Genomic DNA, 24,357 nt, shown 5'->3' with positions numbered 1-24,357 from the left:
AGAAAATTTTTAGGCAAGACAATTAAGACAAGTATTTAAAAAGAACAGCTCTTGGATAAAAATGGCTCAAACTATAGCAAAACATAAGAAAACACTTTAAATAATTGATTTATTTCTTGTAAATTGAAATTATCAAAAATACTGGGTTCTGTTCAAATTCATGCTGAACTTGCCAAGTTTGCACCTGAAAATATTTTTTAAAGCATCAGCTTTGAAGTGAGCCAGAACACTTGATGTCTTGCTCAGAAGTCTCCCATGAGTCTATTCCATCTGGCCAATTTTTTATTTTTTTTTAATCACTGCTTTTGAAGCCAATTATAAAGAAAACGCATGTTTTCAAAACCAGAGAGCAATTAGCCAATTTATCTTTGAAAAGCACAGATCATATGTCCATTTCCACGTGTTCAATGCATGCAAGATGAGATCATTCTGACACATCTTCACTCCTCAAAACTGACAACTCAACAGTTGAGGCAGCCACAGCTTTCCTTCAACACAGCAAAGCAGCTACATGAGGTCCTGGAATACAGTAACTGTCACGCTACCCCACACAAGCATTATTATCACACCTGTATATTTAAGACCTGTATCAGAAAAATCATAGAATAAAAACCAGACACCCCTGTGAAACTATGCATTTGATCTGAATATACTCTACAAACTTCTACTTAAACACCTAGTAGAGAGTCCACAGCGAGTGAGCTCAAAATGCAAGGCTCTTAAACTATGGGCGTGGATAAAGATGCAATACTATGTACCAAATCCAGAAAAGGCTAAGCCACCTAGGCAAGCTCCAAATGACATGCAGAACTCACTGAAGTTCGTGGTTATTGTGCCATTAACTTTCATTGACCTTTATTCAAAAAGACACCTTCCCTCTCCCATATTTGATATGGGCTGCCAAGCATATTTTTCACTTTTACCCCCCACCCTGATCCAGAGCTTCATCAAGCTAACAGAGACACTGCTGTCCAGTTTTTTTTCTCATTCAAAGCAGCAAAACATTAGCTGTCTTCTACCGTAAGCACTCTAAGTTTCACAGAAATCACACTCTTTTCTCAACACGCTGCTATCTACCTGGACATGAATTAAAATTGCTTGACACTAGCTGCTGCTCTTTAGAATAAAGCCACAGCTATTGTTCGAGTGGAAAGTATTTAATCATCACTGGTAGGTCTGCATAAAGAATGAACTTGTGTTGATCTCAGAAAAACCATAGGCTGACCATATTTCATGAATATTTCAGAACAGAATATTTATTATTCAGAATATTTTCTTCAAAATACCCTGTTACTGACAGAAATATCTTGCAGACCTCTCAACTCATTTAGAACCATGAAATGGTTGGAAGGATGCTTTAAAGATCATCTAGTCTAACCCCCATGCCATAGGCAGAGACATCTTTCACCAGACCAGGTTGCTCAAAGCCCTGTCCAACCTGACCTTGAACACCTCCAATAATGGGTCATTCACAACTTCCCTGGGCAACCTGTTCCAGCATCTCGGGATTTAAACCAGGATTATCCTATTTCAAACAGAAGGGTTTTTTTTTCTTTAAAAGGTGGATCAAACTGCATTTGACAGCCAATGGGACAAAATAGGCATATATTGTTTGTCCTTATAACTTAAGGCCTTAACACCACACAACTGAAGCAAAAAGATGATTCAAACGGAAGCCTTGCCATGCTCTCAGGATAGCCATAAACTGTACCCAGTTCAACAAGACATCAAGGACTAAAAGCAGTAAGAATGTAACCAGCAAAATGTGCATGTCTACTGGAAACATTGTTAAACTGGATCTTACAAAAGTCAGAGGTGAAACACCTTACCCTCAAGGGTTTAGATCACAAGGAGAAAGCTACAGTAAGGATCAAGGAGACAAAAACTAACAAAATATGTGTTCATCATCTGAAAAGAGTATACTAAACAAAGAACAGAAGTGCAAACATGGAAGAATGTGTTGTAAATTAAGAAGTACAAAGAAAACATGGAAATTATTAGGGCTGAAATCATCCAGTTGAAGGAAGAAACCAGAAGTTGTTCTGGGGTGGGCAGGGGGAAGAAAAGGTTGACAGTGCTGGGATACTTAAACTTGCTGATTCCAGTGGTAAAATAGGATATAAAAAAAAAAAAAAAAGAAGTTTATATTGAAATTATGGAATATAAGAGTCAGTGAAGGGGCAGCAAGACAATTCAAGAACTTGCAGTTCTAAATGGACCTAAAGATGGAAAAGTTACTGCAATTATGGCTATGAAAAAGAAAAAAAAGATGTGGCAGCAGTTAAGATTAAATCTCTTTAATAACAGCTTCAGCTGCAGAAGTACTGTTTTTATTGGAATGAGAATGATAATTGTTTGCCATCTGTAAGAACAGGAATTAAAGGCTGAAAAAAGCTTACTTTTAAGACACAGACAGCAAGCGGTAAATTCAAGCCTACTTCTTTCGGAAATGTGAATGGAAAGATATAACCATTAAAACACAACTCCTCCAACAAGTGGAGTGTGCCTGCCTCACAATATTAGTGAAAAAATAATAGGCATGAACAAGCCTCTATGATAATAAATATTGCAGTAAGAACAGACCAGAGGTTCTACAAACCTAAAGTCTGTCCTCGATAATAAAAATACATGCAAATTTAAAAGTTGCCCACCGCACATTAGCCCTCAAGTTTAGTTACAAATCACTTTCAAACACAGTAATATAAAACTAATCAAATTTCCCACTTCCACAGAAACCCTGTGGAATGACAAACAGAATAAAAGTAGTGCAGAATAAAGGGAGTATGAGCTGCTATACTGATTTTTTCCAAATGATGGAAACATTCTGAAATGGCAGAATGTTAAAAATACCTATTAAAATAGACAGCTAGCACCAGCTACCCTTCAGACATAAGAAATAAGCGTGAAAAATTGTAAGAGTCACTGTAGCAATGACTACAAGGCATATTAACAGAGTCTAATGCTCTGTTCCCATGTGTCACACACCTTCTATTTGAACAAAACTGTCAGTACTTCAGTTTCCACTCACATGGAGCCCAACTTTTCCCTGCAAAAAATCACTATTCTGAACAGATATCATTTCTCTGCACAGATAGCAGCACAGGTTCTTTCAACATATTACAGCCCTTCACAATAAATACTACAGTAAACCAAGGAACAAAACAGGTTAGATTCTCAAATCAAAAAAAATCACCTTATTGCTTGAAAGATACAAGCCAAAAAAGACAAAAAATACCCCAACCAAAACCCAAACACATGCACACAGGCACTGTAAGTTAATATATTTGAAGCCAAATTACTCTTTTTGAGGGCTTTTATGAGTTTTCCTTTAAACAATGCAGAAATTATATGTTTTGCATATTGGTTTTATATGCCAAATTAGTTACAAATCACTTTCAAACACAGTAATATAAAACTAATCAAATTTCCCACTTCCACAGAAACCCTGTGGAATGACAAACAGAATAAAAGTAGTGCAGAATAAAGGGAGTATGAGCTGCTATACTGAATTTTTCCAAATGATGGAAACATTCTGAAATGGTAGAATGTTAAAAATACCTATTAAAGTAGACAGCTAGCACCAGCTACCCTTCAGACATAAGAAATAAGTGTGAAAAATTGTAAGAGTCACTGTAGCAATGACTACAAGGCATATTAACAGAGTCTAATGCTCTGTTCCCATGTGTCACACACCTTCTATTTGAACAAAACTGTCAGTACTTCAGTTTCCACTCACATGGAGCCCAACTTTTCCCTGCAAAAAATCACTACTCTGAACAGATACCATTTCTCTGCACAGCTAGCAGCACAGGTTCTTTCAACATATTACAGCCCTTCACAATAAATACTACAGTAAACCAAGGAACAAAACAGGTTAGATTCTCAAATCAAAAAAAATCACCTTATTGCTTGAAAGATACAAGCCAAAAAAGACAAAAAATACCCCAACCAAAACCCAAACACATGCACACAGGCACTGTAAGTTAATATATTTGAAGCCAAATTACTCTTTTTGAGGGCTTTTATGAGTTTTCCTTTAAACAATGCAGAAATTATATGTTTTGCATATTGGTTTTATATGCCAAATAATATAATGAATTTGTCAGTAAAAAAAAAAAAGTTGCATTAATAGCCAAATCACACACATTTCAAACACACAGAATGTATAAGAAGTGTTTACCTTAAGTTTGAATTCAAGCTGTGGTAGAACAGAAAGCAAGAGGTGACTGTCAATATTGTATAACTCCAGAATCAAGTCAAAGACGTGCTCTGACAGGTCACTAATTGACGTTTTACCAAGCATGAGGACCTGATTGAAGAACTGGAAAATAAAACAGAGTATACATCCATAACAAGAGTATACATACACTCTTCTAAATCCTGTGCTTGTCTACCACTAAATCTCTGTACCTGACCAGGTTAATCATATCAGTAAAGAAACTAAAAACACTATAACCTTAAAATGTGGCAGTTTTCAAGTGAGCCCCAACAAGTGATGCAAGAGAAAAAGTCAACAGTTTCTAGTAATAAGGACCAGAAAACAACAGATAAGCATATTTCATTAGAAGTTAAAGACTCCATACTGTCATGCAGAAAAGCTTTCCTTTTCTGGATACAGAGTTGTCTGGAATGTATGTATTCCTGGTTAGGCAACTAACTCCTACTGTGTGTTAATATATTTTAAGAAAGAAAGTAACTTTCAAAACAAAGAAACCAAACATCATATTACCCACTTGTGGGAAACCAAGAACAGAAGACTGCATATACATATTTTCCGTAAGAGGAAGATTCTTATTGTACAGTCTTCCTTAAAACCCACAAAACGTCACCCAGTTTGTAATCTAACCCCTTACAGATGAATATTAAAAACATGTTTCCATGTAGCAATACCTTCCCAAACAGCAGGTTTGACTAACAGATTTGGAGTAAAGTTTTCACTGAAGATTTTTTTTTTTTTAAATCTTAGAAGGTACCCACTTTTCAAGTACCACAAGTGTTTTAAGTCTGAAAGCAAACAACATTGAAAGTCTTCTATTGTTTTCAAGCTCTTGAGGTTTGGGATAGCTGCCACGAGACCTGCTAAATCCTTAACTATGTTAAAATAAAAGTGTATTTTTTTTTTCTATTGTGCAACTTAATTTAGAGCATAGTCTTGTCTGATCTTTACTTCCTCTCATCCCTCTTCTCTTGCAATGCCTATGATGAACATGCTCAAGTTGGCTACAACCCTCAATCCACTTGCTGGGTTTCTTCCTTACTGTCTATTCTTAGATTCTGTTTCCTCTTCTTTTCATGTGACAACGGCATTAAAATACTGCTCTATCTTCACTTCTCCTAGCTTCTAAATAGTCTCATCTCCTCACTAGAAAAAGAATTTGCCATGAACGATGTGTTTACATTTTTCTATCAGAACAATACATAAGTACACTTGGTCTTCCAGTCACATTAAGGACTGAAGTTCAAGGTCTCCCAAGACAGCAGAAAGTAAACTATCCACTGCATTTCAGAAATAAAAATTGTTATGGGCTTAGTAGTTTCTATACGGTAAAGAATTAGACTGAAAAGGACACGTGACTCTGGGCTTCCGAAAATAACAATTCTCTCTAATAACAATGGCTAGTTTTTAAAAAGGTATTTTACAGCCCTATTTGACTACATGCAATTCATTCTTTTTATAATACAGCTCAGTTAAAAAAAAAAAAAAGTATTGATTTCCATAGCTGTTTGCCATCTTGAATATACAGTCTTCACTCACATTAGTAATGTACGGTTCAATTGCTTGCGCTGTCCTCTTTAGTAAAGCCTTTGCCAAATCATAGGCTTGCTTGTTTAAATTCTGGAGGGGGAAACAGAAAAAATTTAAGCACATGTGTTAATAAATACAATAATTTAAAGCTACCACGTACTGCTAAATGCATTAAAGAAAGACCCTGTTCTTTTTATACTTTCAGTAGTAAAGATAATATAGTAAAAACAAACCTAGTCCAAATAGAGCTTTGTAGTCCCCACCAATATTACTGGGAAAACTCTTTCATGGCAAATTGGGGCTTACTTTTCAGCTGCCCATCAGAGTCAGATCCTGCATTTCACTGTTGTTTCTTATCAGCTTGCCAAAAAAAACAGGAAAGCGATATAAAGCAACACCGAGGCATTTACAGTCACCACAAAAGCAAGACTATGAACAGGATTGTTGTAGACAGTAGAATTCTGTCCTTGCATCAAGCAGCCACTTGTGAACTACCATCACAGTCTCTCCATAGTGTCTCCCAAAGACACTCTCAGTTTGTTTGACTGACATAGCAAAGAAAACAAACACACACACCCCAAAACAAAACACACCACATCTAGAATTTTAGTCCATGAGCAAAAAAGGGTGAAAAATACAAACTAACAAAACTCTAATATAAAAAATAAAACACACCACGGACAGCACTCCTATAGCTCCATTTGTCTAATTGGGTTATTGCTCTGTCATTACTTCCTTCCTTTCCCAGTATGCATTCTCCACCCTCTAGTTACTATGCCCTTTCTCCAATTTCTATATCAAAATTATTTTTCAAAAATTTTCACAAGAAAATGCAACTCAGCCCTTGTGACAACCACTGCAGACTTGATTAACATATAGAAGAATGACAGAAAACTCTTCAATGCCAAGAAAAAAAAAGTCTTTTAATAGGTAAAATCTCTGTAAAAACATATTTCCCCAATTTTGCTTAGCCTTTGCAATTTAAAAGTATCCAGCATATTCCACTTACAATACAACAGTGTGAAGGGGCAGTTTGTGGTCTGTTGGTGGTTGTTGGATTTTTTTCCAAATATATCTTATCCATAAAAGGAAAAAAACCTTTCCTTTTAGCATAATGCAAAGCAAAGACAAGATGTATTGCCACACCCAGGGCATTTCTTTGCCTGCCTATGTTTGGTTCTCTGTAGCTATCCAAATGAAAAAGAAAAGAGTTGCAGAGAGATGGAAAGTATTGTCTTTAATTTCAAAAGCTGTGTAAAACTATAAGGTTTACACAGCAGTGGGAACAGATTAACATTTTTTGTTAATATAAAACAAAAGAAGCCTTTGACTTGCCTACTGATAGAATTAAGTTAGGTGACTGAAGTCAAAGAGACTATGAAGATTCATGCCTGAAGTATCTGTTTTACTCAGAGCCACTACAGAATGTGAATAAAAATCCCAATTCTGGGAAGATACTCGAATGCTTTCATAAGATATTAACCACCTTGTAATTTCCTCTTCCCTTATCTAATCAAGATACAAGGGTCAACATTGCCAGTCTTTCAACAAAATTGTACAGCCATTCCATGTCCCAGAAAGAGAAGGTTCTATATGCCCGATTGCTCTTTATGGTTAATACAGACAGAAAAAAAAAAAAAAAAAAAAAGTGTTTCCACATGTAGCATTTGTTTTTTGTTATTTAGCTAGTTGTGACTGTTCTGGAAGTAAAAGGCACAAATAACCATAATGAGGAATGTATGCCATTTGCAGTTCTTGCTCTGATCCTTCTTGACTTCCACAGTTCACCTCCACCAAAACAAAGAAAACAGCTTTCACCTGGGTAAGAGTGAACTCTAGATCATGAGCAAGATCTGATTTACGTATAAAACAAGTCTGAACAGCAGAGCAGAGTTCCAACAGGCAGATCTGTTTTGATTCATATTAATTACCATTTCAGCTTTATCTTTCACACAGCAGTTCATTTTTAAAAAGCTGCCGTAATTCATCTATGCAACTAGTAATAATAAATAAAGTTTAAAAAATTAAACACAAATTCTCACACATAGCCTTAGGAAAGGAAGTCTGAAAGAACAGAGATCTTTCATAATTAAGCCACTTAAGGCCAGGCAAAAGATCTCCCAACACCTTAATGTTTGCCAAGATAAATGCTAGAACTAGCTGTTTGCAACTCTGAGTAATGTAGTCACATTACAATTCATTCTATCTAAAAAAAACTGCAAAGAGGAAAAAATAGTCTAGATCACAACTGGTGAAGGAGAGTTAGCTATTATATTCACGCCTCACACGTTTGATTTAGTTGTGCCGATAGCCAGGGCCCTCAAATGTCCAGAGGCCAAACTTTCTGAAAATAACAATGCCAAAAGAAGTCTTAAAAGCACACAAAAAAGTTTTCTTCTCCCTTTTCCTGCTTAAGAATAAAAGTAGAAACAAGAAAAAGCAGCACTGCCCTCGTTGAAATGAAATCAGGAGCAACACAGGCCATTACCAAATAGGCTCAAAGATCTTTTACAAAATGTCAGACCTATCTTTCTGACTAATTTAATAGTCACAAAGATATTTTAAACTTTGCCTGAAGGAGAAATTTTATAAGGGTTAAGACCTAATTTAACTAATTTCTTCTCTGTGTTTATCTAAACTCTTCTATAATCATCCTCTCTTCAATCTTTCTATACATTTAGGAAAAAAAAAAGTGACATGTATTTCAAGATCTTTTAATAATTTAAGAAAGCCCACACTTTTTTTAAGGGGATAATCACCTTAATCAGGATGCCTCTAAGAGCATGTAAGCATCCAGGAGGGTTAAGCTTTAGTTACTATTCAATTCAGGACTCTAAGTCATCAGCTGGTAACACTACCTAAAGTAATCATTAGTAATTACTACATTTTGAACGGAAAAGCAGAAATAAGTATTGATTGATAGGACAAACCAAAGAACCACCCATGACAAGGCAGATCTTCTGCAAGATAATTGAGAAGTTACATTTAAAATCTAAAATGGACTTACAGGATGCTGCAGACAGACCCTTTCCCCCCCAAAAAAAATCCAGTTTTCTTTCAGAAAAGAATGTTCATAAACAGAGGAGAACATTTTTGGTTTTTATGCTTAGAAGGCCTTCAGCAGTAATATATGAAGACAGACCATCTTCATCAACCGTAAGTTCTTTCCTTTGTCTCAATTCCTACCATAGTTTTTGTCTATATATTGCTAGCATTTCAAGATTTTTTTACACTTCTGGAAGACAGGAAGAGTTTTGCCAACTCACTTTTCACACCTGTTGTTCTCTAGAACGTTTGACAAACTTCTACTGCAGACACAAGAAGTGGTGGCAACCAGCCCAAACACAGCCCAAAGAAATTAAGAGTGAAGTAATTAAATCCCTTAAAATTAAAAAAAACACAACACAAAACAAAACAAATGCACGTCCCTTATTTTTTTCTTCAAAAAGAATGACAAGATAGAACCAATGCAATTCTTAATTTTATAAGTTTAAGAGTACAAACAAATTTTAAGTCTGTATCGTGAGCAAATATTCTTAAAAAACCCTAGATTTTAACATATTATTTTCCTGGTATTTGAAAAGGGACTTCAATTTCATTCTATCAATGGCACAGCAGCAGAGTTTGTATCCAAGAACACTTGACAAGACAGTTTTACCAGACTCTCTAGTTCTGCTGGGGGAGGGAAACAGGTTTTTAAGGATGTCTGACAAAGAAAAAGCTCAGCTGAAGTGTTGCCAAGATAGATAATGCTAATTATTAAGCAAGTTCATAGTAGAGAAAGTTAGGAATTTAATTGTCAATATCACTTTTTCAAAAAGATAAGCATGTAAAGCATGCAGGGCGAGCAATGTGGGATTCCCTGTAGTGCTCCTGAGGCTGCAAATGGAACACTGGCAAACACTCAAGAAAACGAAGTACAATTTCCCTTCTAACACACTGTACAAACGCAAAATTGTTTACACGTGCTACCATAAAGGTTTTATAATCTTAAAAGACAATTAAAAGGGAAAGGAAAACTATTAATTTTCTCACCTTTTTATATTAACTACCCCTCCCTTGCTTCTGGTCTTTTCCATGTTTAGTTCACTACTTAATACCATCTTAATGATTATATTAAGATAGGAATATCTAGCAAAAGAATTTCAGTAGAGTTCATAGAAAAGAAGAAAAGAAAAGCCACAAAAGGAAAAAAATAATTAAACATCAAAGAAATTAAGAGTTGAGCACACGGTCAGACAAATAAAGGTCACTGTTTTATTGAATTATCTGATACCTGCTGTACTACCCAAGACAGCCTGTGCATACTCTAACATACCTGTTTTGTGATATTAACGTCAGCCACTTTCATTCAGGTGTGTATCAATATGGCTTTTATTCTGGCCAAGTGAGTTGGATGACAAATTCAAGTGAGAGAGAGCAGCCTAGACTACTTCAGCGACTAGTAATTATGGTAGACAGATGTTTGATAGTATGCCATGTCCCCAGTACATGCTCCTTATGCCTAAATTTTTGTAGCTGTCCTACTAACGCCACTGCTTGTTAGACTTACTACTCAGGAATGTGGACCATATCTGGCATTCCTCTTAGGAAAAATATTGACTTTTTTTCAAGAGGTAACAGCATCGAATTAACCTTTGGTGAATTGTTCAACTAGTTACTACAACTCTTAAAAATATTCACATAATTTTTCGCATCAATGTTGAATTTCAGCCACTAGACTTTAGCATCCAGGATCCAAACTAAAGAGCTGTTTGAACCTTCTGTGCCCAAACACACTCTTGGAGATTGCTCCTTTGATAAATTATACAGATTAAGCTCCTCAGGTCTTCAACTTAGTGTTATTCAATACAACTGTTTATACACCAGAAGTCATACTAGCCCTACTACCATTTTCCAGAAAATAGTCATTCAATTCACAAGGGCACTCCACATTCTCACGTGCACAGCCTTCCTTCTGGCCGTATTAAAAATACCCTGCTTGCCTGTGTCACTCGCTCCAAACATAGTTGTCCTATCTACAACAATCTCTCAATCGGATTATTTTCAAACCTGAGCTAGTAACAAATCTATGCTCCTTCTACTACATCAAAAATATCCTTTTGGTCCCCAAGGAATCTGGCTAGATAAGGATTTCCCTACTCACCATTACATCAACATGTCATGCCATTTTTGGTGGCCGGTCTGATGTTTCAATTTCCCTTTCCCACAGCCTGTACAGTTTAATAGCTAGGTCAGCTAAGACGTAGTTCTCCTTAACCCCCTTGTAGCTTTGTGCTCAATAGACAGGAGTGGAAAAATTCTCACTCTGAATTCATTGCACTTTTCCAACAAGACAGAAACCACAGAAAGTGGTTAGACGACTATGTTTTTAAATGACTATATGAAGAAATTGAGACAAAACAGAAAAATATTAGAAGCTTCTTCCCATTAGTATGAAAAAGATTAAAAAAACAAACGGGAAAGTACTTAGAATATGGTCTAAAGTTATGTATCTATTTCAGTTAGAAAGGAAGCTATAAACTAGCATGCTATCCAAAGAGCCAGTTTGATTAAAACAGAAGAAAACCCCAAACCACAAATACCTTATCCTATTAAAGTGTTCAGTCAATAACTGAAAATACACTATGAAACAGAACTGTTTCAATGCTGTAGCCAATCTAACAAGATGCAAATTCTTCAACTCAAAATCAGTTTATTAAACATGAATCATAAAATCAGTACAGTCAAATCAAGCTGAACACAGGTGACACAATGAAACAACAAACGCTTAACAACTAAGAAAATACAAACTAAATTATTTTGCATAGTCTTGCTTTTGTTTTTTGTATTCCAAGGCTTTGTAAATCTGAATTTTAGCCACATAATTTTCAGTCTGGTCTGGGCACAAAAGTATTAGACTCAGTTAAAACACTTCCAGTAACAAAAAAAAAAAAAAAAAAAAGGCTGATCTATACTAAGCATTTAGTCCTTCACTGTCACTAGAAAAATAATTTATGTGCTGTTAATTTACTGAAATTGATGGCGTGTGATAAGGCACACTATGTTGTGCTACTTGCTATATTCTTCAGAGAGCACCTTATGAAAATTCTACTCAATTTCTTCAGGTACACCACTGTTTAAAAAAAAAAAAAAACAACCAAAAAACAAAAAAACCCAAACCACACCCACCCACTTAATCTTACTGTAGTTTCTAAAAAGTGTAAGTAAAGTTAACCCTTTCCTGAACATCCTGTCAGATGACAACCAGGACTGTCCAAAATGCAGCTAAGTACACATTTCCTAGATAATTTCCCAGAATCCATTTTTTTGGTCATACACAACTTATAAGTCATCTTCTACACTGTAGCCCAAGAAATTACAGTAGGACCCAGTTAGTTTTCTGAATAAAGAAGTCAGACTTCCTTGCTTTTTAAACATTTAATGTCACAACAGATGCACACTTTGAAGTTTATCCTCAGTTAATCTGTAGGACTTTTTTTTTTTTTTTAAAATGACAAAACACTATTCATTAAGGAAAGACAGCCATCACTTGGGCTCTTCAAGGAGCACCATTTCTGAACATAGTTCTATGGCTGCATCAAGAAGATACCACATGTCCTTTTAACAACACCAAGTAAACACTTCTGAAATAAAACAGAGCCAACTACAAATCAGCAGTAATAACTTTTTCCCTGCCACTTAGGGCAGCACATTAGTTTGAACTGTTGATACAGCATTATGCTAATTAAAAACTTTCTGAAGGATATATGTATCTTTTATATTAAGTTCCACTGCTATTGACTGTATATAAAGAGCCTGTGTATAAATTCGTATGACCATGTAATAGGAATACATTTGCTACAGCTAATCTCTCAATGAAATCTAAATATCTGAATACATACATCCAATAAATCACAATTACAAAGAAAAAAAATTAAGCCACTATTAAGTCTTACCTTATGTGCTGGCACTAGATTAACTAACACTGTATCCAAAAGTTCCTGTGACACAGTATCTCCCTCACAAATGATAGAGCTCATTAGATCAACCATGTGCATGTGTACTTTTTGGTTATGACCGTTGCTGAAATTAAAAAAAAGAATTCTTAGTGTAATATTCATAAAAAAGACAACTTCCATTCAGAGTACTCCCTGTGGTGATGCCAAACAAGGAATTTAATAACCAAATCACAAGTTTTCTTAGAAGTCAAAATACTTAAGTTTCTCGGCTGCATATACCACTTTCCAAAGTGTTATTGAATCTCACGCCCTCTCCATTTACAATTGTAGCAAAAGAGTAAAAGGACTGTATCCCTACCATTAAAAGGTACCGTATTAGAACACCCATCCCGTCTACTCAACATTGGTGGGACCGCAACTGGAGTGCTGTGTCCAGTTCTGGGCTTCCCAGCACAAGAGAGAGACAGACATCCCACCAGCAAAGGGCCACAAAGATGATTAAGGGACAGAAGCAGTTCACATAAAAGGAGAGGCTGAGAGATCTGACATCTTTTTTTTAGACTCAAAAAGATATGTCTTAGGGAGAACTTATCATTAAGTTTAAATACCTAATTTTGGGAGTAAAGACGACAGGGCGAGGCTCTTCTCAGTGGTGTCCAGTGACAGGACAAGAGGCAATGGGCACAAGGTGAAATACAGGACATAGCGTTTAAAAATAAAAAAGAGAAACTTTTTAAATGTAAGGGTGATTGAGCACTAGAAGGCTGCCCAGAGAGGCCATGGAGTCTCCATACTTGAAGATGCTGAAAACCCAACTGGCTACAGTCCTGGGTAATCTACTCTAGCTGACCTGGTCTGAGCAAGAGGGGCAGACTAGATGATCTCTAGCAGTACCTTCCAGTGTTCACTATTTTCTGACTCACATTTTTAGAGCAATAATCCTCCAAATTCCTTAGAATTGCATATTGCACCATTAAATGTCAAGAACAGAATAAAATAAACCCAGTAAAGACAGTCAAAGTAAGTTTCTTAGGAGAAAAAAAAAAAAAAGATGATTTGCAGTGTGTGTTCTTTAATTAAAACAGGCAAACCTGACAGCTTATATTTATACTGCTACCTTTAGTTAAACTGAATTACAAATCTAAGCTCGTTAACACTAAAAGTCACACGATAGACTGAACACCTAGGTTAGAAACATCTGACCTCAACCATGCAATAATATATTATAACTGGGGGTGACAATACTTACTTTATTACTGAAAACAGTGTTCTGTACAACTGTGTAAAAATCTCATTGCTGTCTTCTAATTCAAAGCATATGTTATAAGACTTGACCCAAGCAATGTTCTGTATGCACAGGAAAAAATAAAAGGAGTAGTTAATACAAGATTAAGTTGAAAAAATACATTTAATAGTTACTATGAAATAAGTTATGAAGCTTACCTCAAGCAAATAAAAATAACGATTAAACTGGGGGCTTTTTGTATCTTCTAAACCTTTAAGTTGTCTTGTTATGAACATAAATATATCCTGCAAAAAATGAAGTTATTTAATCAATTGCAATGAAACTTTCGAAATTAAAATAATTTTTTTAGTCACTACAAAATATGCAGCAATGACAGACACACTCTTTCACTGTCCAGAAGAAGATGATATACAAAAGCGTCATGAAGAACGTCAAGGAATAATTTTAAAATGCTTCACGTTTCTTTAAAGGGTTGAGAAAGTAACCTTTTTCTAAAGAAGCAAAAGTTTTTCTTTTCCAAAGAAAAAAAAAAATCAACTCGACAAACAGAGCTGCAACTGGCTGACATCCTGCAGAAGTCAAAAGATTATTCAGAAGGACAATGAATTTTACATTTTTACTTTATACTGCAATAGGTTTTAACAGAAGGGGAAAAAAAACAGTAGGCAACTGCAGCTTTCCTAAAAGTACTATTATATGTTCATGCTGTATTGTTTGTGCATCTCTCAGTCATGATGCTACTTACGCAGATCACACCTCTTGCAAAAAAGCAATAAACCAAGTTTCTCCTGCTTCCTTTATCAACTTTCAGCACCAGAAGACTTCTTCAGAAAAAGTCCCACACAAAACAAATTCAAGCAGGTTAGAAGGAACAAACAGTTGATCATGAACAGAATGGAATCCCATTGGAAGGTGTCTTTTTTCAAATGCTTTATGCATTCAGATAATTAACAGCTGGAAATTCATAACCACTATATTAAATCAAAAGATTCAGAAGTACACATCACCAGAAACAGTGTTCACAACCTCAACTGCATAACGTTTCATCTAACAACCTAGGTATAAATCAAATAAATTCCAAGAGGAATAAAGCTGCCATAATGAAGACAAGAAAGCCTTAGAGTTAACCCTGAAAAAACTATCCTAGAAATAGTCTAGAAAGCTTTTCTGTAACATTTTCAAAGGACCATTTCCCCTCACTCCTCCAAGAATAATGAGATGGACAAAAGATGAGAATGAGGTTCCTTTTTTCTAAGGCCACAACTACAAAATCCAGCTTTAATCATTAAGCAGAGCACTTCCTGTGGTTCTAGGTTAAAAACAAGAATTAGATTCCATGTGACATCATCATCTCTTGGCAAAAAAAAACCCACAGCAAGCACATTTTTCAGAGATATAGCTACAATAATGTTTGTATTTGGATCAAAATTGGGCCTTTGAAGTGTTAAGTAAGGATGATCAGAAGAATCACAGTTGGTTCACACTTCAGATCAGTTACATAGCACGTAAACTAAACTCTTTAGTTGAAATTAAACCAAAAGGACACATCTAATGGACTCCAAACACTAAAGAGCATTCAGTCCACAAGCAAAAGCCAGTCTGAAGAACCCTCCCTTAAGAATTGGTGCCTGAACCACTAGCAGGCCATCAGACCACCCAAAATTAGTTCCATCATCTGAAAAACTGGTACAGAAGGTGCTGTGAAATTTAGAAGACATACAAACTGGGTCTCAGTGAAGGATAAGATTCAATTAAAGAAGAAAGGGAGCATCCAAGAGAATGACTGATGCCAAATATAAAAAATACTTTGTCATGGAACTCATGCCCAAGGTATAATTATTCTGTTAAACTTTACTTGTACCAGCGAATCTCAATCAGTTCATCTAATAAAGCATCTTTACTTTTTATCCTGCAGTTCAGTATGCAACACTGACTTAGTGAATGTGATTCAAAGACCCTATTGAGACCAAAACTAATTTTCTTAATTTTTATGAAGTATACATCACTGTATTGTATATGAATACATACATTAATGAATAACATACACATACAATATGTCTAGCATCTGAATGCTTCACAAATAATAACGGTATAACTTGAAAAAATAATAACTTCTAATTTTATTTATTTTTTCCTATTCCTGTTTTAAAGGAAGCAAGACAGACTAAACTCAAAAGTACTCACTAATTTTTAATAGCTAGTATAATAAAACCCAAAGTTTTTCCCTTTTCTGAGCATACAGAATATACTATTTGAACATGCATTTATAAATGCAAAACACAGCATAAAATAAACTTTGGCTGCAGCTAAGAAATTGCAACAATTTCACAAACTGGATAATATGGTTTCACATGAGACTCCATAAAGCAAGTCTACATTAGAATCCAGACTCGAAAAACAAAACTGCTTATATTTAAACTTTAGGAAAAACATGGAAATGTTTTTTTGTGGATTTTTGCCTTGATACCAATTAAACACGTAATGGCTTCAGTAAGCATCATAGCCATAGCTTTCACCAGAGAACACATTCACATAGTTGAAGTTCTGCTACCATATACACCCTTAAACATATCCATTTCAGCCAAGTCAGGCACACAGTCCGTTTGTCCAAGTGGTTTTCTTTGATGCGTAGCAGCAATTAGAACATCTCCCCCGCCCCCAAAATTAGATTTGTGCTCTAGGCTTTCCCTAGACTGCAAGGGACTTAAGTTAGAAGTTTCCAGATCCCAGAAGAGCAATCACAGACTGGTATGGGTTGGAAGGGACCTTAAAGGTCATCTAGTTCCAACCCCCTGCCATAGACAGGGACACCCCCAACTGTACCAGGTTGCTCAAAGCCCCATCCAGCCTGGCCTTGGACACCCCCAGGGATGGGGCATCCACAGCTTCTCTGGGCAACCTGTTCCAGTGCCTCACCACCCTCACAGTAAAGAATTCTTCCTAATGTTTAATCTAAACTGAAAGAGAGTAGATTTAAAACTATTACCCCTTGTCCTTTCACTACAATGCCCTGATAAAGAGTCTCCCCCCATCTTTCCTGTAGGTCTCCTTTAAGTGCTGGAATGCCTCAATAAGATCTCCCCAGAGCCTTCTCTTCTCCAGGCTGAACAACCCCAACTCTCTCAGCCTGTCCTCACAGGAGAGGTGCTCCAGCCCTCTCATCATCTTTGTGGCCCTCCTCTGGACCCTCTCCAACAGGTCCATGTCCTTTTTATGTTGGGGGCTCTAGAGCTGGACACAGTACTCCAGGTGGGGTCTTATGAGAGCAGTGTAGAGAGGCAGAATAACATCCCTCGATCCTGCTCCAGTTCTGCTTTTAGCCTACTCGTGGCATTTTCCATCCCTGTTGTCAGAGCTCTTTCAACACTCAGCAAGGAATGTAAGAGTTATACTGACAACACACATAGAAGAGGGAAACCTGAAATTCTGATCCTTTCTCTCAGTATCTCACTTGCGTGATGTGTAAGTTACAAACAGATCCTAACAGTGTGAAGCAAGGGGAGAGGAAAAAAAAATAAAATTAAGTTTTCCCCTCTTAAGAAATTATCATTTTCAGCACTTCCCTTTGCCATCTTTAACTTTCATTCTGAATAAACTAGAGGAGTCTTAAAGCTGCAGTATGGACATGATATTAAATATTGGCTAAAACCACTGCCAAGATATAACTCAAGAGGAAGCATTCTTCCTCTTACCTCTTTGTTATAAATTAGAGGGAACTCTTCAACATTTGTATCAGAGTTTTTCCTGCAACCACAAAAGTTGTGTTCAGCGGAAAGAGGTTTGCAAAACTCTACCTCAATAGCCCTAGGCAAAAGTCTCTATTGCTTGTCCTTTCTTTATTTCTCAAAATGTGCTTAGAAATCTGCATCAAGAAACTGTATTCTGAAATCTGCACAGATTTCAGAATCAAATGCTGATAGTGGAATTTCCTAGTCTGATCAGAGCTCTATCCAAGTACTAGTAGTATGCTCATACTGCAAGTATGATATCAGTAACGTAAACCTTCCAGTATTATATACTATAAAATTTGAAACTTAGAGCCATTTGGTAGGTCAAATTCTGTAAGGAGGAATATTATAATTTGTTAGCCCAACTCAGAAATAGAGGGGAAAAAACCTCTAAGCCTAACAAGCAAAGGAAAACATGTACTCAAAACTGAAGTAGAAATTGTGATGCCTCAAAACCAGACTTAAATATAGCACAGTAAAGAAAGCTAATGTTTGTCTCCAGCTGAAGATGGTGTAATCAATAGTTAAGGTAACTAGATAGTGTGTAATCAGAGGTGCAACAATTCAGAATTAAGGAAATACAGCTGAGAGAAATCCCTAGGTACCTTTCCAGCATGTCTGGTAACAAAGGATGTACTACAGTTGAAACTGTATTGTTTGTCCTACTTATGAAGCACTTCTGGTGCAACCTCTAGATCAGAAATTGAGTGATTTCTTCTTGAGTAGTAATAGATACACCTTCTACCACAACCATCTTTTTATCTTACTGTGGAAAAAACAAACAAAAAAACCAAACCAAACGCACCCACACATACACACTTTTAAATCAAGCAGACAAAAAAAGTACACAATTTTCAGTGTTATTTTCCCCTGCAAGATTTTCTGTAAGACTGGATTCATCACTCTAGATTCAGATTGTGTAAGGGAAGCAGACTGATTTTGTGAGTTAGAAAGTCAGATTTCTATTTAAAAAAAAAAAAAGACAGACACGAAACAATCTAAAATTTATTTCTTCTGAAACAAATGGGGCAGATAGTACTGCCTTTTCAAACCTGGCATTTCTCTATCAACCATCTCCATCTAGTGGGATCAGCGATGTTTGTAATCACATAATTTTCCAGTTCACATCAGAAATCATTATTGTCTGGACAAAAATACTTTTTCTTCAACAGAGCCCTTATCTATAAAAATACAGTAATCACTTCTTGGCAGTTTAATGGGAAACAGCAGAGGTATTTTCCCAATGAAGCAATTAGCTATCTTGCAAGAGATTCTGATAAAAGCTATAGGCATATCAATATTTCTAAAGTAACAGAACACTACCTGCAAATCCCAATGACAGTTCAATAAAATATTTATTTCCAATATAAATCCAAACTCTACAAGTTATGACTATCTGATGAACATCATTCAATATATAGTATATTTGACCTGATCAAAACACCCCTATTGTAGAATCAAGGATGAACCAGAAATAAAGGGGGGAAAAAAAAGAAAAAGTTAGTTGCTTGTATCAATCATTAATTTAAAAAAAACTGTTGTGGAAAAAGAGATTAATTCAATTTACCTTTAGTTTATCCGGTGAAGTGTATGGAGCTTCAGGGGCATAAATTCTGAAAATATCAGCAAGACAACATGCTACCAACAAACGAACATCCTTATCAGGATGTTTGAGGAAAAAATCCGAAGCAAGATGTAAAGCAAGATTTAGGTAGAGCTCCTTCTCTTCTTCAGAATCCTGGTCCATATCCATGAAAGTTTTCACAACCATCTGAAAAGAGAGGCAAACATCAGTACATAAAATTAAGTGCTGTGTGTAACAGGGTCCTTACCGAAAGCTACTTTTCTGGTTTTATGCAACTTCTATCAGAAGCATTATTAACAACACAGTAGTACTTATTTGAGTAACCAATGTCTTATTTTTCAGGGTACAGGAAAGACCTAGTCAAGTCCTCTATCAATTGTCCCAACACACAGTCTCAGGAGTTACAGAAAGCCTGGCTGTAGTACCTCACATATCTTTTTGAGAAACCATATAATCAAGTCAGCCAATTTAAAAAAACACAACAGCATTCACTGTTACAGCCATTCACCAAAAAATTTAGAAAACAGCAAAACTTCAGCAAGTTCGCTGATGATACCAAACTGGGAGAGGTGGCTGACTCTCCAGAGGACCGCGCTGCCATCCAGTGTGACCTGGACAGTCTGAATTGCTGGGCAGAGAGGAACCTAATGAGGTTCAACAAAAGCAAGTGCAAGGTCCTGCACCTGGGGAGGAAGAATGCTAAGTACCAGTATAGGTTAGGGGTCGACCTGCTGGGAAGTAGTTCTGAGGAGACGGATCTGGGGGTCCTGGTAGACAGTAAATTATCCATGAGCCAGCAATGTGCCCTTGTCGCCAAGGGAAGAGTGTGACCAGTAGGTCGAGGGAGGTCATTCTCCCCCTCTACTCAGCACTGGTGAGGCCACATCTGGAGTACTGTGTCCAGTTTTGGGCTCCCCAGTTCAAGAGGGACAGGGAACTGCTGGAGCGAGTCCAGCGAAGGGCAACCAAGATGATTGAGGGATTGGAGCATCTCCCTTATGAGGAAAGGCTGAGAGAGCTGGGACTCTTTAGTCTGGAGAAGAGAAGGCTGAGGGGAGACCTTATTATTGCTTACTAGTATCTAAAGGATGGAGCCAGACTCTTCTCAGTGGTTCCCAGTGACAGGACGAGGGGCAATGGGCACAAGTTGGAACATAGGAAGCTCCGTTCAAATACATGGAAAAACTCCTTTACAGTTCGGGTGACAGAGCACTGGCACAGGCTGCCCAGGGAGGTTGTGGAGTCCCCTTCTCTGGAGATTTTCAAAACCCGCCTGGATGCAGTCCTGAGTAATGTGCTCTGGGCAATCCTGCTTTAGCAGGGGAGTTGGACTAGATGATCTCTAGAGGTGCCTTCCAACTCTGAAGACTCTGTGATTCACCTAGAATATTTATTTCTCCCCAAAGTATTTCAGGTCACATTTTATTTTCCCTCTATTCTCTTTCAATTTCAGGTTTTTCTCTACTAGTTTATACCCTGTGCTGACCAGAAGCAGAGCATGCACTTTCAGCAGAAGCATATACAAATCCAGTGCAGCCCAGCAGCATGTATGTTGTTCAACAGGACTAAAATGCCCATTAGCGTTTTTAGGATCCAGTATACTAGAGCTATGGAAGAAAAAGGGGAAAAAAAAAGTCTGGGACAACCAGCATTTAACACGCTTAATAGAACAAGAGCAAGAAAAGCCATAATTAGTAACTGCTAGTTGGTGAGAAGTCTTATATTTAAAAACTGTTTGGAGGAGAAAAACCTATTGACAAAACGAAGTAATTATGCTTTGCTCCAATTTCTTATTTGAATCACAGAGGCAGAGTTATTTTGAGTTCAACTCTTGTTAAAATTAACAAAATGGTAATAAAGGCTTAATTACACAATCCTGAGAATTAAAGTCAAAACTCCCATCTATTTCTCCAGTGCAGGAAGAGAGATTTTTCAATAACAATGTTGTCAGTTAAGTTCCTAAACAAACAAAAAAAATATATCCCCCCAAACAAACAAACAAAAAAACCCCAACATACAACCCTACACCACTACAAATTATTTTACTTTGCTATGGTTTGTTTTATTTATACAACTCCACCACCACCAAGGTTTACTATAATCAGTCAGGTAGCAACAAATCCTACTTTAAAAAAAAGGAAGGACTTCTGCATAATTAGGATCACGGCAGCTGTAAAATTTTCAAGCATATTACAATCTTTTACTAAAAGGCACAGAAGCATAGTAGCTTATGCACACATATCATTTCTGTTGAGACAAAAATAAAGTCTTCCCCAGTCAGACACAAGATGAACCATTTGAAGTGCACTGGTTCCCTTACACACTATTAAAGCAATTTAAAACACAAAATTGTTTTCACTTCTATCGAAGTGAATTACAGTTTTTCTCTACTCTAGAAATGAACCTTCAGCTTCTCTTCCCTGACAACAAGACTTCGATACTGGTCAGGACAACAAAATCAGTCATCTTGTCTCCAGAGAAATCTGTAACACTGTTTTAGGAAAAACCAAGAAAAACAAACTAGTTCTTCTAGCATGCCTTTCTAGCTTCCTGCAAAGCAATAGGTTAGAGGATTCCTGAGCTTGAAATCACACCCAGACCACCATGACTAATACTCCTGGAGCTTCATCTTCCTAATGTGGCCCATACTTCTTACCCTATTCATTTTTTCTGGCTCCTACATCTTTCTACAGTAATAAGCTTTGAATTTAGTTATATAACTTACAGAAAAGTATGTTATTAGACTGCTGGTCTAAAATTACTATTTGTCATTAGATGATGTCTTGGCTCTTGTGTATGAAAAGAAGCTACAGAAAAAATGCCCTTCTCACACTATTCATCGTTTCCAAATGTTTATCACCTCCTTGCTGTCTCCAGTGGTAGTTCATAACTCTGACCATTTAGTTTTTATCTCCTTTCCAAATCTACTACAACTTGGAGATGGCATGAATCAGAAATGCATAAAATTTGAGCTAAGTTATGCTAATATATAAATTTACTGCACATATTTTCCATTTTATTCTCAGATTTCCCAATAATTGTATTTACAGAAATATATTGTCATTAATAACGAGCAGACTATCTGCTTGTGTAAATTAAAATAAAATCCACAGAAAAGTGCTTCTTCCCTAATACTTATAGGAATTTGGCAGTCAGGGAAATAAGTGAACTATTTGCCTCTTCATCAACTACCGTCGTTTAGCAGCTGAAAGTATGTTTATACAGTCTATACACTTGTAGTGTAACCTAGATCATCCAATCCTTCATAAAAGAAACATCGCGTGGATTTCTCCCTGCTTGTGTATCGATGAATGCACAGCCAGAATAAAGAGCTGACAAGAAATACAGGGCATCCTGCAAAGTACACTTCTCCTGCAAGACAGATCAAGATGACAGAACAGAAGGGACTCAACATTCAAGGCCAAAAATGAAGTCAGACTACAGAAGAAAAAGTATCAGCAGAGAACCGTGTGCATTTTAACACGCTGAAAAAAATAGGCAAGTGCTAACAAATAATTTCTTCTGTTAGAAGTCACTCATACATAAAGTTATAAATGCCATCTTCTGTTCAACATCATAGAACGCACTATACTGACTAAAGTCTCTCAGCCCAATTTCCAAAGCACAGACAGGCTACTGGGGGGAAAGGAGAAGGAATCCTTGTGTTTTGGGGTGGTTGTTGTTGGTTTGGGGTTTTTTTTATTGGTTCATTTACCAGTAGTTCCAACTGACTTAAAACTACTTCTTAAGAAAACAAACGCCAAATTAAGCTCTTCCAGCTGTTAGAATACTTAAGGTTCCTCTCCCACATCTGTTCCCTCCTGTTTCACATGGCAAACCCAAGTTGCAGGCATTCCTTCTGCACAATACTAACAGGCCTGCCTTTTTGTGAGAGAACATGGATAGATGAAAAACGGTAGTAACATAATTATCCCCCAAGTCTCTCCAACCTTCCTCTAGAGTTAGGCTAAATAAAGTGGTCAAGAAAATCAGGAGACAGAAATATGTAGTATAATCAAAGACTTTCATTACGATACAGGCTAAAATAATGAGTAAAAGTGGGTTTTATAATCAACTCAAAGAGCACAAATGCATAAAAGAAGTGTGTTCTGATGTATCCATATTATTTTTTAAATTATGACTCTCTGTTTTCCAGTATTTTCTTCTCTAAGAAGTGCTGACTTACTCTAGGAGCTGAAATAAAGTTTAAGTAGTATTTGAAATTAATATAGCTTTTTCCACTTGTGATTTTTTTAACTTCCTTAAATGTTTTTGGACAAGTCACTTCAAGAAAGTGGTAGAACCGAAGGCACAATAGCCAACAAGTTCCTTCTTTGAGCATAGAAAAGGTAAAGTCCAAAAGAAAAAGAAAATAATCCTTTCAGACAGAAAATACAGTAACAGGATCACTGAAAGGTGTATACAAGACACTTCAATATGCAAACAGTTACTTGCTTACTAACCTTTAGTCTTCTCACCATCTCTTCTTTAGATATTTTATCAGAGATTTCTTTGACTCCTGGAGGATACGTGATTTTTCCATCGTTGGCTCTTGTCTTTGAATGAGCCATGATTTCACGATTTTAAAACTGTGGAAAGAAATTAAGAAGTAAATGATGTTTAGCCTGTCCCACTTTTACAAACAAAATTCAACAGAATTTTGTTTGTAGAAATACACAGACAAAACCCATACAAACAAAGAAAAAACTGGACAAAAGATTCTGATTCTTTTAAGTAGTCTATATTGTGGCAGACAGCAATGGTTGATATTCAGGTAGTTTATCCTATACTACAATAAATCTTCCAAAAAGGATACAACAGAAACGCTAAAACCCCTCATTCCTCAATGTATTTGATCTTCACGCTTGGAGATGCAACCAACAATCTTCTTATCTTATTGTATGAACTGTTACCGCTATGTGGTAATAATAAATCCTAGCCAGCTTGGGTTTTCAGACTCTGAGAACAGACATCTGAAGTGAACTTTGTGTTTTCCAAGCAGTTAAATAGAGCACAATTTCTCCAAAAGTCCAAACAGCTGTGCTGTTGAAATGTTACATATCACTAATTTTAATTTACCAATACCGCCAGACAAGCAGCTGATAGAGAAT

General features: G+C 36.5%; 1 protein-coding gene across 3 annotated transcripts in view; it reads right to left on the bottom strand.

Moving 5' to 3' along the window:
* PDS5B (PDS5, regulator of cohesion maintenance, homolog B (S. cerevisiae)) overlaps positions 1 to 23,836 on the bottom strand; it is a 92,853-nt gene extending 69,017 nt beyond the window's left edge. For all 3 annotated transcript variants that reach the window (XM_009888388.1, XM_009888391.1, XM_009888389.1), the window contains exons 1-7: positions 23,710 to 23,836; positions 19,229 to 19,432; positions 14,131 to 14,217; positions 13,937 to 14,034; positions 12,685 to 12,811; positions 5,756 to 5,836; positions 4,181 to 4,321 (exon numbers count right to left, since the gene is read on the bottom strand). In XM_009888388.1, coding sequence (XP_009886690.1) covers positions 4,181 to 4,321; positions 5,756 to 5,836; positions 12,685 to 12,811; positions 13,937 to 14,034; positions 14,131 to 14,217; positions 19,229 to 19,432; positions 23,710 to 23,817 — 846 coding nt within the window. In that variant the 5' untranslated portion in view covers positions 23,818 to 23,836. The remainder of the gene's footprint in view (positions 1 to 4,180; positions 4,322 to 5,755; positions 5,837 to 12,684; positions 12,812 to 13,936; positions 14,035 to 14,130; positions 14,218 to 19,228; positions 19,433 to 23,709) is intronic.
* Between the last annotated feature and the right edge of the window lie 521 nt (positions 23,837 to 24,357).

This window comes from Charadrius vociferus, unplaced genomic scaffold (genome assembly GCF_000708025.1).
Source record: "Charadrius vociferus isolate BGI_N301 unplaced genomic scaffold, ASM70802v2 scaffold16, whole genome shotgun sequence".
Lineage (NCBI taxonomy): Eukaryota > Metazoa > Chordata > Aves > Charadriiformes > Charadriidae > Charadrius > Charadrius vociferus.
The sequence above is the reverse complement of the archived record's forward strand: the minus strand, read 5'-3'. Positions and strand labels throughout refer to the sequence as shown.